At 35.5% G+C, this 14,243-nt stretch overlaps 1 protein-coding gene across 1 annotated transcript in view; it reads left to right on the top strand.

Annotated features, from left to right (window-relative positions):
• DPYD (dihydropyrimidine dehydrogenase) overlaps positions 1 to 14,243 on the top strand; it is a 926,643-nt gene that overhangs the window by 233,690 nt on the left and 678,710 nt on the right. Inside the window, exon 4 of the mRNA XM_023733350.1 lies at positions 1,487 to 1,574. Within this exon, the coding sequence (XP_023589118.1) occupies positions 1,487 to 1,574 (88 nt within the window). The remainder of the gene's footprint in view (positions 1 to 1,486; positions 1,575 to 14,243) is intronic.

Genomic DNA, 14,243 nt, shown 5'->3' with positions numbered 1-14,243 from the left:
AGTGCAAGTTGTCCTTTATATGTCTATACTTCCTCCAGATTGCAAGTTCCCATGAGAGGACCATGATGATCTTGTTCATCACATTTGTGTTCTCAGATCCCAGAGTCTGTCATGTAACAAGGGCTCATTAAATATTTGTTAAATGAATGAACAAATTGAAGAAACACATAAAAAGCTAATGTACAAATAAAGGAAAACTATTCAGTGGTTTTAGCTTTCCCGAAATAGTAATTATAGATTTGTTGTTTTCACAATGTGGTTCCAGCCATGTGTATCAGAATTACCCGGGGGTCTTTTTTTTATTTGCATTTCCACCCCCCTGCAAAAGGCAGATTCCCAGGCCAATAACTCAGACTTACCAGGAGCTTGTCTATGGACTCAATGCCACTTATCAAATTCTCTGTGTGTTTTTTTAAATAACTATGATGAGATTGGGATGCAATAAATTTATCTAAAGAGCAACATCTGTAGAGGAGTGAAGGAAGCAGGATTGGGTGGACTGGGACATATCCACAACAAAAGCCTATGGATGCCTGAAGACTTGTTCTCTAAATGGACGCAGCTGGACTGGGCTTCTAACCTCCCTCATTGACCTGTAATTCCATGCCTTCTGTCACTGGAAAGGAGACATGACCTTGGATGAACCTGTTATCTTTAGCTGAGGGAACAGCAGCTGGGGGAATAAATGTTTTGGTCTTGAAGTGGGTGGTTTTGGGTTAAGCATTGTTGGGTCTCCTACAGAGCCCAGTTGCCATGTGAATTATATGCAGATGGAAAGACTTCAGAAAATTAGAGGGGTAAGGGAGGGGAGCAAGAAAGGGTGTTACAAGTGGTAAATGAAGAAGTTTAACCTTTGTATTTATATAACAATTATAGTCATCAAGGCATACAAACCTTTCATTAGAAAAGATTGTACGGTCTAGGTATTGTCAATGAATTCAGGGGTCAAAACAATAACGATAAAGTAAATGAGTCAATGTTGTTGTTAGGTGCTGTCCAGTTGATTTCCACTCATAGTGACCCCATGTGACAGTAAAACTATCCCATAGGGTTTTCTAGAATGTAATCTTTACGGGAGCAGATTGCCAGGTCTTTCTCCCATAGAGCCACTGGGTGGGTTGGAACTCCCAACCATTCAGTTAACAGCCGAGCTCTTAACCATTGCATCACCAGGGCTTACTAAAATGAGTGACTGATACGTCTTAAATAAGTATGATCCACTTAAAATCTAGAAGGAATACTGAAAACAAGGGCAGTTATTAGCCAGAATGATGCTATTTTATATATCTCAGGAGGTGTACAAAAGTGAAATACAGAAACTAATATATTTACTTTATTGCCTAATTTTAAACAATATATCTAAAAATAGTGTAATTTTATTTGCTCTTATTAGACAATTGCTCTGAATGGATATAGGGTACAGAATATAGAAAATATTTTCTTGGTTACATTGTTGTTTCCTTAACCCAATTATTTTATTCCCTAGATGCTTGAAATGTGCAGATGCTCCCTGTCAGAAGAGCTGCCCAACTAATCTGGACATCAAATCATTCATCACAAGTATCACAAACAAGGTAAATTGAGATTTAGCTCTGCAAATGGAAGTTAATAACAGCATTTGATGTTTATCTGTTATTACCTGTGATTAAAGCTAAAGCTTGTTTTAGTAAATTTGGTTAAACCATTTAAAATAAAATTTCAACAGGCATTTGAAAATGTGGAACATTTATTAATTAGGATCTTCCAAGTTGTGATGTGATTGGTGTGAAAATTTCAATTGTTTTAAAAATTAATTATGTTGAAATTCATGATTTTTTAAACAAGACATTCCCTGAATAGATTTACTCTAGCTTCAGCTTGCTAAATGCCTATAGATAAGAACTGTCATTGATGATCAAATGTATTTCAAATTTGTGAAATATATTTGCTTTGAAAATAAGTCTAGTACATTGAGACACATCAAGGAAATAGACCTTAGACCTTTTCCATTTACTGAAATTTAGTTAAGTCATTTAAGATTTGGGGTAAGCCTGACAGTCATAACTAAACACACACATACACAAAACAAACAGAAAACAGACTTCTATGAATATGAGTAGAACAAAAGGGAATTTTGATCTTTAGATTTTTTTTTTAATCAGTGTAATCCTGTGTCTAGTTTTCATTCATTAAATGAATGGTTGAGTGCTGGAATGATTAATTAATAGTATCTAAATTTCATTAAAGGAGCACTGAGAGCTCTTGGCCAAGTGTCTTATAATAAAGAGCAAAAGTTGAAGAAGTTTTCCCATAAAGATGTAGAGAATCCTTTTCACGAAGTTTAACACTAATGTTCTAAAAGGTTGCAAAAAATAAATAAGTCCTCTGTAAACAACCAGGTACCTTTTTAGATATAAAGATCATATTCTATATGTTGATTATTAAATATTAGTATATGTATATATAATTAAATATAAAAAACCAAATCAAATCCATTGCCATTGAGTCAATTCTGACTCACAGCGCCCCTATAGGACAGAGTAGAACTGCCTCATAAGGTTTCCAAGGCTGTAACTCTTTATGGAAGTAGACTACCACATCTTTCTCCCACGGAGCAACTGGTGGATTCAAACCATCGACCTTTTGGTTAGCAGCTGAGTGCTTAACCACTGCACCACCAGGGCTCCTCTTAATTAAATATACATATGTAATTGTTGTTGTTGTGTGCCATCTAGTTGATTCTGACTCATAGTGACCCTACAGGACAGAATAGAATCGCCCCATAGGGTTTCCAAGGAGCAGCTGATGGATTTGAACTGCCAACCTTTTGGTTAGCAGCCTGAGCTCTTAACCACTTTCCCACCAGGGCTCCAAGTATACATATAAGTAGATACATGGAAAATATCATATATATATAGAGAGAGAGAAAGAGAGAAATGATAAACAGAATTGTGTAGCTTTAGGACTTTAAAAGCGGTGGAATGATGACATTAATCTGCACGGTTAGATTTATTAGGACTTGAAGTCTGAACCCAGGAAAAATTGCTACCTCTGTACTCTCACGAATAAAGGAAAATATCATCTTGTTTGTACGGTTGTATAATAAACTGAATAATACTTGTTTGTGGAAATGTCTAACATGTAGTAATTGTTCACCGAATGTTTTTTATGTGGAATCATTTATTTCCCTACTCGTTCGATATGGTGAATACTACACAAGTGATTGCTATTGCTGTTGTTATTTATTGAACACCTACTATCTGCGAGACACAGTGCCAGGCACAGGTAAGAGAGGCCCCTTCTATGACCCTCTGCCTTTTTGAAGTTCATAATCTATGAGCAAAAATAGACATATAAAACAAAACCAAACAACCTAACTATATTTCAATGTGGTGAGTGCTACAATCCATGCAATTCATGAAGATGAAGAGTATTCAGCATAAGAAAAGGCAGGAATGTGGGAGAGTACATGGTGGGTTTATGGAATTCTAATCAATTCATTGTGGCTAGAATAGAGTGTAGCTTCATGAAGAAGAGTGGTGGGAAAAACAAAAGGCAAATAATTTCCAATTAGGTTATGACAATATTTGAATACCGTATGAAATGGTATTCTGGGAAGATGATTGCTGAGAAGGGATCTCATTTATTAACTTCACAGCATCCTGATCATCTTCCATCACAAGACTTTTGTCTAATGTGTAACACAACTTATGTGAGACTTACATGAAATCTTATTTGTTTGATAATGACCTCATCTCAAAAGGAATAAAGCAAAACACGCAGATTTTGGTCAGTGAGTGTTTTGGCTAAAAATGTACTGCTTTGGATATCGAGTATATTGCTTCTGATATCAAGCATGAGGAGATATGAAAACTATGATGGACCATCTTGGAACATCCACCCGAGCTAAGTTTTACCTGCCCAGCTAGCTCGGTCGGTAGAGCACAGGACTCTTAATCTCAAGGTTGTGGGTTTCTGCCCCATGTTGGGCGTTTCATTGGAGCTGTGGTGGCACAGTGGTTAAGAGCTCAGCTGCTAACCAAAAGACCTAGGTATTACCTAAAAATTCAGTATTTACTTTGGAATTCTAATTAGCACACATTTGATTCATGCAAGGTCTACACAAGTTTAAAAAATAAAGAAAGGGAGAAGGGAGAAATAATGTTCTTTGAAAAGTTTATAAAATGTCTAAATAAACTCAGAGCCATGTCTATGTTAAGAAAACCTTTTTCTTTGAAAAGTTTCATATTCTTTACTATCTAATGCAGCATTGCACTTAGCTATTTATTGAAACAGATTTTCATATAAGATATTTGGTGATATTGTATGGAAAATATAACCTTTTGTCAGACATTTAAGAAACTCTTTTGTAGGCAGTGTTTTTGTTGAAGAACCACTGTAACAATCATAAAAGGTCAGAGATTCCTTTTCTTTAAAGCCTGCAGCTTTTTAGATATTTACTGGCTGTGTACAATGTAGGCTGTCCCATATTGGTCTGCTGGTGGACCTCAACTCAGGAGGGGGATTCTTTCCAGGTTGAGAGGTAATTGAATCCCCAGATTCGAAGAGACTTGCACCTCTTTGAGAAAAGGATGTCACTTGTGTTGCATTGTGTTAGGCTTCTGTGATCAGTGGAGTTTAGGCCAATACTTCCATTCTTTATTTTCTAACAAACTGGATTACAGCTCTAGTTTCCAAAGGTACACTCAATTCTATTGTACTTCCTCAGTCAGTATTTCTCTGTTTCGTTCGTGCAGGGTGTTGTTTGCAATTCTGTCTCTCAATTGGAAGTACCCATTTCAGAGTCATCAAACTGTGAATACTGGGTTATGTTTCTTGATAGTTTTCCTGTTAAAAAACACTATATAACAATTCATGAAGTCAATCTATAAATGTAGTGGAGAAAAAAAGCACCTGTGTTTTAAAAGCGTTACTTGATTTCATGATCCTTATTTCAAATAATAAAGATATTTTGTCCTTTCCAGAATATTATATTGAATTGTAAAGCATTGACTTTTACATTAATGTGCACAATTTTGCATGACTTTTATGTATGGATAAATAAATTTAACAATACACATTAGAAAAAAGCTGGCTAAATGATTCCATGTAAAATGAAAGGTTTTTCTTCATGAAAGAACCCTATTGAATGTAATTGGGAGTCAAAGGTGCAACAAAATCTAACCAGCAGAATTTATTGACACAGTTGCAATAGTATCTGTGTTTCAAAAGCAACAAAAGAAGGTTTTTATGATATATGTGTATGTATATCATACTGGTGTTGCAAGGAACACAGCAACTATACACATGGACCTCACCAGATGGAAAACACAGGAATCAAATCAACTACACCTGTGGAAAGAGATGATGGAGAAGCTCAATATCATCAGTTAGAATCAGGCCAATGACTGAATGCAGAACAGATCATCAATTGATCATATTGTTCATAATGAAGCTGAAAAAAAATTTTAAAAGTCCACAAGAGCCAAAGTATGACCTTGAGTATATCCCAACTGAATTTAGAGACCATCTCAAGAATAGATTTGACACACTGAACACTAATGACTGAAGACCAGATGAGTTGTGTGAAGATGTCAAGGACATCATACATGAAGAACACAAAAGGTCATTAAAAGACAGAACAGAAAGAAAAAATCAAAATGAATGTCAGAAGAGACTCTGAAAGTTCCTCTTGAACATAGAGTAGCTAAAGCAAAAGGGAAGAAATGATGAAGCACAAGAGCTGAAAAGAAGATTTCAAAGAGCGGCTCAGGAAGACAAAGTAAAGTATTATAATGAAATGTGAAAAGAACTGGAGTTAGAAAACCAAGAGGGAAGAACATGCTTGGTGTCTTAGTTATCTAGTGCTACTATAACAGAAATACCACAAGTGGATGACTTTAGCAAAGATAAATATATTTCTCCACAGTAAAGCAGGCTAAAATTCCAAATATGGGGCATCATAAATCTTCTTCCCCTGAACTAGGAGCTTCTCTGCTCAGGAACCCTGGGTTTAAAGGATCCACTCTGCTCCCGGCACTGTTTTCTGGGTGGTATGAAGTCCCCTTGTCTCTCTGCTCACTTCTGTGTTTTATATCTCAAAAGAAACCAGCTCAAGACACAGTCCAATCTTGTAGATTGAGTCCTGCCTCATCAACACAACTGCTGCCCATCCCCCCTCATTGACATCATACAGGCAGGGTTTACAGCACATAGGAAAATCACATCAGATGACAAAATGGTGGACAATCACACAATACCAGGAATCATGGCCCAGCCAAATTGATACACACATTTTTTGGGGGATGCAATTCAGTCCATGATGCTCGGCATTTTGGAAGCTGAAAGAACTAAAGAAAAAATTCAAGGCTTGCATTGCAATATTGAAGGATTCTATGAGCAAAATATTGAATGACACAGGAAACATCAAAAGCAGATGGAAGGAATAGAGTTACTGTATGAAAAAGAATTGGTCGACTTTCAACCATTTCAGGAGGCAGCATAAGCTTAAGAACCAGTGGTCCTGAAGAAAGAAATCCAAGCTGCACTTAAGGTGTTAGCGAAAAACAAGGCTCCAGGAACTGACCAATACCAACGGAAATATTTCAGCAGATGGATACAACACTGGAAGAGCTCACTCGTCTTTGGCAAAAAATTTGGAAGACAGCTACCTGGCCAACATACTGGAAAGAGATCCATATCTGTCCCCATTCCAAAGCAAGGTGATACAACAGAATATAGAAATTATTGAACAATATCATTAATATCACATGCAAGCGAAATACTGAAGGTAATTCAAGAATGGTTGCAGCAGTACATCGACATAGAACTGCTGGAAATTCAAGCTGGATTCAGAAGAGGACATGGAAGGAAGGATATCATTACTGATGTCAGATCGATCTTGGCTGAAAGCAGAGAATACCAGATAGGTGTTTACCTGTGTTTTATTGACTATGCAAATGCATTTGACTGAGTGGATCATAACAAATTATGGATAACTTTGTGAAGAATGGGAATTCCAGAACACTTAATTGTGCTCATGAGGAACCTGTACATAGACCAAGAAACAGTCCCTCGAGCAGAACAAGGGAATACTGCCTGGTTTAAAGTCAGGAAAGGTGTGTGTCATGGTTCTTGTGGCATCGAGCAGGGCACTCTAATTACTCCCTTCCCATCTTATAAGATAGTATTTTGTGTATATTAATTTCATTTATTTTACAAGGCTTGAAATGATAGTTTTATTAATACTTCATTTAATATTGGATTAGCTTTATTCACATCTTTGCCTATTTCTTTCTTTTTTTTTTCTTCTAATCTTGAAATTTCCACCTAGGAGCAGTTTATTATTGCTGCTTGAAACAAATACTTTAGAATTTATTCAGTAAAGATTTGCTGTTAGCAAATTATCTTTGTTTCTTAACAGTTTTATTTTTCTTAATTCCTTTTTTTTAATTTTTTTTGTTGTAATTTAGTTGAAAGTTTACAGAGCAAACTACTTTCTCATTAAACAATACACATACTGTTTTGCGACATTGGTTGCCAACCCCATGACATGTCAACACTCTCCCTTTCTCGACCTTGTGTTCCCCGTTCCCAGCTTTCCTGTCTGCTCCTGCCTTCTTGTCCTTGCCTCTGGGCTGGTATGCCCAGTTAGTCTCATTTTATTTTATGGGCCTGTCTAATCTTTGGCTGAAGGGTGACGCTCAGGAGTGACATCATTACTGAGCTAAAAGAGTATCTGGGGGCCATACACTTGAGATTTCTCTAGTCTCTGTCAGACCAGTAAGTCTGGTCTTTTTTTTTTTTTTGGTGAGTTAGAATTTTGTTTTACATTTTTCTCCAGCTCTGCCCGTGACCGTCTATTGTGATCCCTGTCAGAGCAGTCAGTGGTGGTTGCCGGGCACCATCTAGTTGTACTGGACTCAGTGTGGTGGAGGCTGTGGTAGTTGTGGTCCATTAGTCCTTTGTACTAATCTTTCCCTTGTATCTTTGATTCACCATTCTCCCTTGCTCCCAACAGGGTGAGACCAGTGGAGTATCTTAGATGGCAGCTTACAGGCTTTTAAGACCCGAGATGCTACTCACCAAAGTAGAATGTAGAACATTTTTTAATAAATTATGTTATGCCAGTTGAGCTGAATGTTGCCTGAAACCATGGTCCCCACAGCCCTCAGCCCAGTAATTTGGACCCTCAGGGAGTTTAGACGTGTCTGTGGAGCTTCCATAACCTTGCCTTGGACAAGTTGTACTGGCTTCCCCAGTATTGTGTACTGTCTTACCCTTCACCAAAGTTACCACTTATCTACTGTTTAGTGTTTTTCCCTCCCACCCCTGCCCTCCCTTGTAACCATCAAAAATTGTTTCTTTTTGTGTGTAAACATTTTCATGAGTTTTTATAGCAGTGGTCTCATACAATGTTTGTCCTTTTGCGATTGACTTATTTCCCTCAGCATAATGCCCTCCAGATTCATCCATGTTGTGAGATACATGACAGATTCATCATTGTTCTTTATCGTTACGTAGTATTCTATTGTGTGTATATACCATAGTTTATCTATTCATCTGTTGATGGGCACCTAGGTTGTTCCTATCTTTTTGCTGTTATGAACATTGCTGCAGTGAACATGAGTGTGTATATGTCTATTTGTGTGATGGCTCTTATTTCTCTGGGATATATTCCTAGGAGTAGGATTGCTGGATCATATGGTATTTCTATTTCTAGGTTTTTAAGGAATTTCCACAGATAAAGCTTCAAGGCTTTTTAATTATTGAAAAATACTTTCATTACTTATAGAATTAAAGCTTGGCAGTTATTTCTTTCACCTCATGAAAGATACCATTTTAGTTTCTTGTCATTCATTGCTGCTGTTGAGAAATCAATGAAAGTCTAATTACTGCTTAATTGAGGGTAACAGGCACTGTTTTAAAGATTTTTTGTCTTTGCTGTTTAACAATTTCACGATGATTTCTCTAGGTCTGTGTTTCTTTTTATTTATCCTGCTTAGTGTTCATTGTCTCTCTTGAATTTGTGGATTGATGTCTTTCATCATTTTGAGGAATTTGTTCATTGACTCTGTCTTCTATCTTTTTTAACTCTAATTAAATATGCATTGAATCTTATTGCTCTCTTCTCTATGACTCTTATCTTTCAAACTTTCCATCTCTTTTCTTTCTGGCCTGCATTCTAGATAGTTTCCTTCAGTTCTGTTTTCAGGTTCACTTATACTTTCTTCACCAGTTTCAAATCTGTTGCTAAAATGGTTCATGAATTCTAAAACTTCACTTACATATTTTATTTTTGGGGTCATTTTTATACTTTTTCTAACCTGCTTGCTTGTTATTCATATTTTACAAATCTTTCTGTTATATTTGGAGCACTGGTGGCACAGTGGTTAAGAGCTATGGCTGCTAATCAAAATGCCTGCAGTTCAAATCCACCAGCCGCTCCCTGAAAACCCTATGAGATAGTTATACTCTGCCCTGTAGGGTCACTGTGAGTCAGAATTGAATTGACGGCAACAGGTTCAAGTTTGTCTGTTATTTCTTAAACCATATAAAAATACTTATTTTCGTACTCTGAGAACTCCACTCTCTGAAGTTTCTGTGAATCTGATTCTAATGGCTATGGTGTTTATGTTTCCACTCATAGTGCCTTGTTTTCTCATATGCTTAAATGTTTTTTACTCTGTTTTCTTTGAAGCTTTGTCTGTGGAAATTCTATAAGGGCTGTGATGAATATATGTTTCTCTAGTGGGATTTATATTGCTTCTGTTAGACGGTGAGCTTTACCACCAGTTGTCTGAGACTACCTTAAACTAAATTCTTGCCTTGATGTTTTTCAAGCCTTTCAGGTCATTATGAGGACTGGATTGTTATGAATTTGCTGAGGAGATTACCACCTGTGCACCTTTGCTCAGTACTCAAGTTTAAGACAGCAATGTTTCTTTGCATTTCCAGATGTGGGTGAAATAGGGTTAATTTTAATTTACTTTTCTGGTAATATAGACTTATGCAATTCTACCTTTATGGGTGAGCCTTATATTTGACTGAAGCTTTAGGTAGGACTTGAACTTTTTCTTCTAAACTCTGTGTTCTCAAAATGGAAGCCTATGTTTACATGGTTTGGCAAATACCTTTAAATGATCCCACTTATTCCTCTGGCTCACTGCCTTGTCATTGTCATTCCTTGAACATGCCACATCATGGATGCTGTCTCGGTTATCTATTGCAGCTATAACAGAAATACCACAAGTGGACGACTTTAACAAAGAGAAATTTATTTCTTCACAGTAAAGTAGGCTAGGAGTCCAGATTCAGGGCGTCAGCTCCAGGGGAAGGCTTTCTCTATCTGTCCACTCTGGAGGAAGGTCCTTCTCATCAATCTTCTTGTGGACTAGGAATTTCTCCATGCAGTCCATGCAGGAACTGTGGAATGTGCTCTGCTCCTGGCATTGCTTTCTTGGTGGTATGAGGTCCCCTGTCTCTCTGCTCGCTTCTGTCTTTTATATCTCAAAAGAGATTGCCTCAAGACAGAATCCAGTCTTGTAGATTGAGTCCTGACTCACTAACACAACTGCCGCCTATCACACCTCATAGAGGTAGGATTCACAACACATAGGAAAATCACATCAGATGACAAATGGTAGACAATCACACAATACTGGGAATCATGGCCTAGCCAAACTGATACACATTATTTTTGGAAGACAGAATTCAATCCATGACAGAGGCATTTAAGATGACTTTAAAAAAAAAAAAAAAAAAAAACCTGTAATTTTATTTTAGATTTTCATAGAGTCATAACCAATAACTAGTTCTCAATAAGTGGAAAGTACAATAAATATTTGAGAACTAATGGGTAGTCTAGATTGAATGAAACATAGATTTTGTAGGAAAATGTTGTAATAGTAATTGAGAAGGTCTATGGAAGAGAAACGCTTTGGAAAATAAGACTAAAAAGGAGGACTTTCCATGTCAGATATTTAAATTCACTGTAAGATACTTGAAAACCCTATGGGACAGTTCTATTCTTCTCCTGTAGGTCATTAGGAGTCAGAAAAGACTCAACAGCAATAAGGTTTTTTGTTTTTTTTTGTTTTTTTTTTAGTAAAATACTATAATCTTATGTAAAATCTTTCTTATTTCTGTTTTATATGTATTTGGGCCTTTAAAAGTTTACGTTTTTACTTTTAATCACAGCCAATACAATGTGTAATGGTAATTGCTTCTCTTCACATTTGCTCCAATAAATGAACATTTAGTTCTGAAAAGTCTTCTGTAACTCAAACAACTGTTAGTCAATTTGTTACAATGCACAAGCAATGTAAAATTTAAAAGTAATGTTGTTGTGGTTGTTGTTACATGCTGTTGAGTTGATTCTGACTCATAGCAACCCTCTTTTATGTACAGCAGAATGACATATTGCCCGGTCTTGCGCCATCCTCACAATAGCTGCTGTGTTTTAATTTTTAAAGTAATGTTATTGTAACTAAATGAGAAAAGATTTTCATTGTATATTTTAAGGCACATTTTCATGAAACAAGTAACACCACACTGTTTGTGATTATATAAATGTATAGATACACTTAAACATGTTTTTGTCATTTATAAACATAAATTATTTTTAAAACTGAGTAATGATATATAATCTGTATATGTACATATGTAAATTAAACTGGAATAACAATTTTCTGTTTAGTAATCTCAAAACAAAAATAATCTGTATTAAGGAAACGTAAGGAATACCAATTAGAATGTTCTTCTAACATCAATAAGTAAACATTCAGTATAACAGAATTTAGACCAAAGGAATTTTAATCTGAACTAGCTATCTCATTTTGTAGAAAATAAATTTGAAAGCCAGTAAAGTTATTGGTTTTTCCCACAGCACATAGCCACTTGAGAGTAACTGAGTTTTCTAGAACCTTGAGTTTGCTTTTTTCTGCATCACACGCTATATTATCTGTATGAACAAAGTGTATTATGAATCATTACTAAAATATAAAGTGCTAAATAAGTAACACTTTTGCTATCATGATAGAATTTTAAAAGTATTGTTAACATCTTGAACAGTGGGTAAAAATTATAACAGTCTTCAGCTTAATGAAATTTGGTTTTAGTTTTTGCAAACTACTTGGCAAAATTGAAGAATTTTAAGTGAATTATTACAATCAATACTAATTATAATTTTGAAAGTAGTAATGGGTTTAAATTAATGTACCTGGCATGGAGACTCTTTTGAGAAATCTTTTTGTACCCACTTTAAAGGGATGGCTGACAGATGGTTTCATATGCCATAATATAATGACACACTGCAGTAGACACCATGACACCCTGTCAGTTAAGGAACACTCATATTCTTGTCAATGAAGAGCAAACCCTCACAAAATAGTCTGATTTCTTCAAAGAAGAAAATAGAGGTGTGAAATTACACTCTTGCTCTAACAGCATAAAATATGTTAGGAAGAAATTCTGTCCTTATTTAATAATCATCTTTTTTATATATATATATATATATATATGTTTAAAACAGTCACTGAGTTTGTTGTTTCAAATCTTGTTTGGGGTCAGATTATTTGGGGTGAGATTATTTGAACTGTTTCTTATCTTCCTTTTATAATTTTGTTTTGACGTGTATTTTTTAATGAGAACATAGAATTATTTTATAAATTGGCTAACAACTTGATTGACTTGAATCCTTATAGTTTTTTCAACAAATTAAAAAAAAAAGAACAACAACAACCAACTTCACAGTTTTTCTCTGAGGCCAAATATTAGTAACCAGTCTAGTTTAAATTAAATCAGATATGGTATAATTAATTATCAAGTATTTGGTGAGTAGCCTGCAGCATGTGTGATGCAGCTTAGTATAACATCCTTTAGAAGAGGGATGAAATATAAAGGGCAATATCTCCAGATACTAAACTTCGATTTCCTGTTCCTAGATACAGTGCTGCCCTTTTAATAGTGTGTGTGTTTGTGTGTGTGTGCATTAGACAAAAAAAGTAAGAAGAATCATATTTAAACCATAATTCTCATTACTTTTAAAAATATATAAAACTCAGTTTTAGGGAAAAATAATCTCAGTGAAAAATAAAATTCATAACATTATAATAATTGGAGGAAAAGCTTTCAACATTTTTATGGAATATATGAATGGGAGGTTCTGTTAACATTAATCTTACTTGACTTTTCAATAGTTTCTCAAATGAAAACATTCTTATGTGCCTTCAACATGTGAGATATTTGTAAATGATACTTTTAGAATTCTACCGTTGCCCCCCAATCTGTTTTTTTAGCTCTAGTGATCATTGGCTCTAGCATCTTCGTTCCTGTATTTGCACTGATATTTAGATGCAGACAGAATCCTATCTCCTTGCTTACACGAAGTAAAGTATGTCATGAATTAGAGTAAATTATTTTACACAAACTTTAGCATACACTAAATAAAATAATTTTACATCCCATTCTTTCTCCTTTCATGTTGCTTTATAACCCACTAGGAATAAAATGATTGTATCTCTGCAAATTTCTTACAAATAGCTATTGCTCTTTTGATTATTTTCTCTGGATGATGTCGGGTTTTTAATTTTAACATCAGATATTCACATTATTTATTTTAAATTGGTCATTTAAAAACTGTGATGCATTTTTTTTGTCTCTTCTGGAAATGTTTGTTTTTAATATTAAAAGTTAAATGGTAATTAATAATTAAGTTTCTAGTATTATACTCTACTACAACGAGATGAATTGACACAGTGGCTGCAATGATGGGCTCAAATATAGCAGTGATTGTGAGGATGGTGCAGGACTGGGCAGTGTTTCATTCTGTTATACATAGGATCGGTATAAGTCAGAACCAACTTGAGGGCACCTAACAACAGTAGCAACCTGCTTACAGACAGGGCATATGGATTAGACTTGGTTTCCAACCTCGGGGCAATAAAAATTAATAAAAGACACAGATCAGAAAAAAAATTATGCAACTATCATATATATGTTAACAGATACAATGATCAAAAGGGTGTAGTACAAAGAAAGAATATCCTTGCTTTGTGTTCTAGTTGAAAACTGACAGAAATATTAATAAATCTTTGCAAAGTGAATATCCTTTGGACAGTGATATATGAAAAGGGGAGCCCTGGTGGTACAGTGGCTAAGAGTTCAGGCTGCTAACCCAAAGGCTGGCAGTTTGAATCCACTATCTGCTCCTTGGAAACGCTATGGAGCAGTTCTACTCTGTCCTATAGGGTCGCTGTGAGTTG

The sequence above is a fragment of the Trichechus manatus genome, unplaced genomic scaffold, assembly GCF_000243295.1.
Source record: "Trichechus manatus latirostris isolate Lorelei unplaced genomic scaffold, TriManLat1.0 scaffold00058, whole genome shotgun sequence".
NCBI lineage: Eukaryota > Metazoa > Chordata > Mammalia > Sirenia > Trichechidae > Trichechus > Trichechus manatus.
This window is presented reverse-complemented; position numbering and strand designations above follow the sequence as displayed.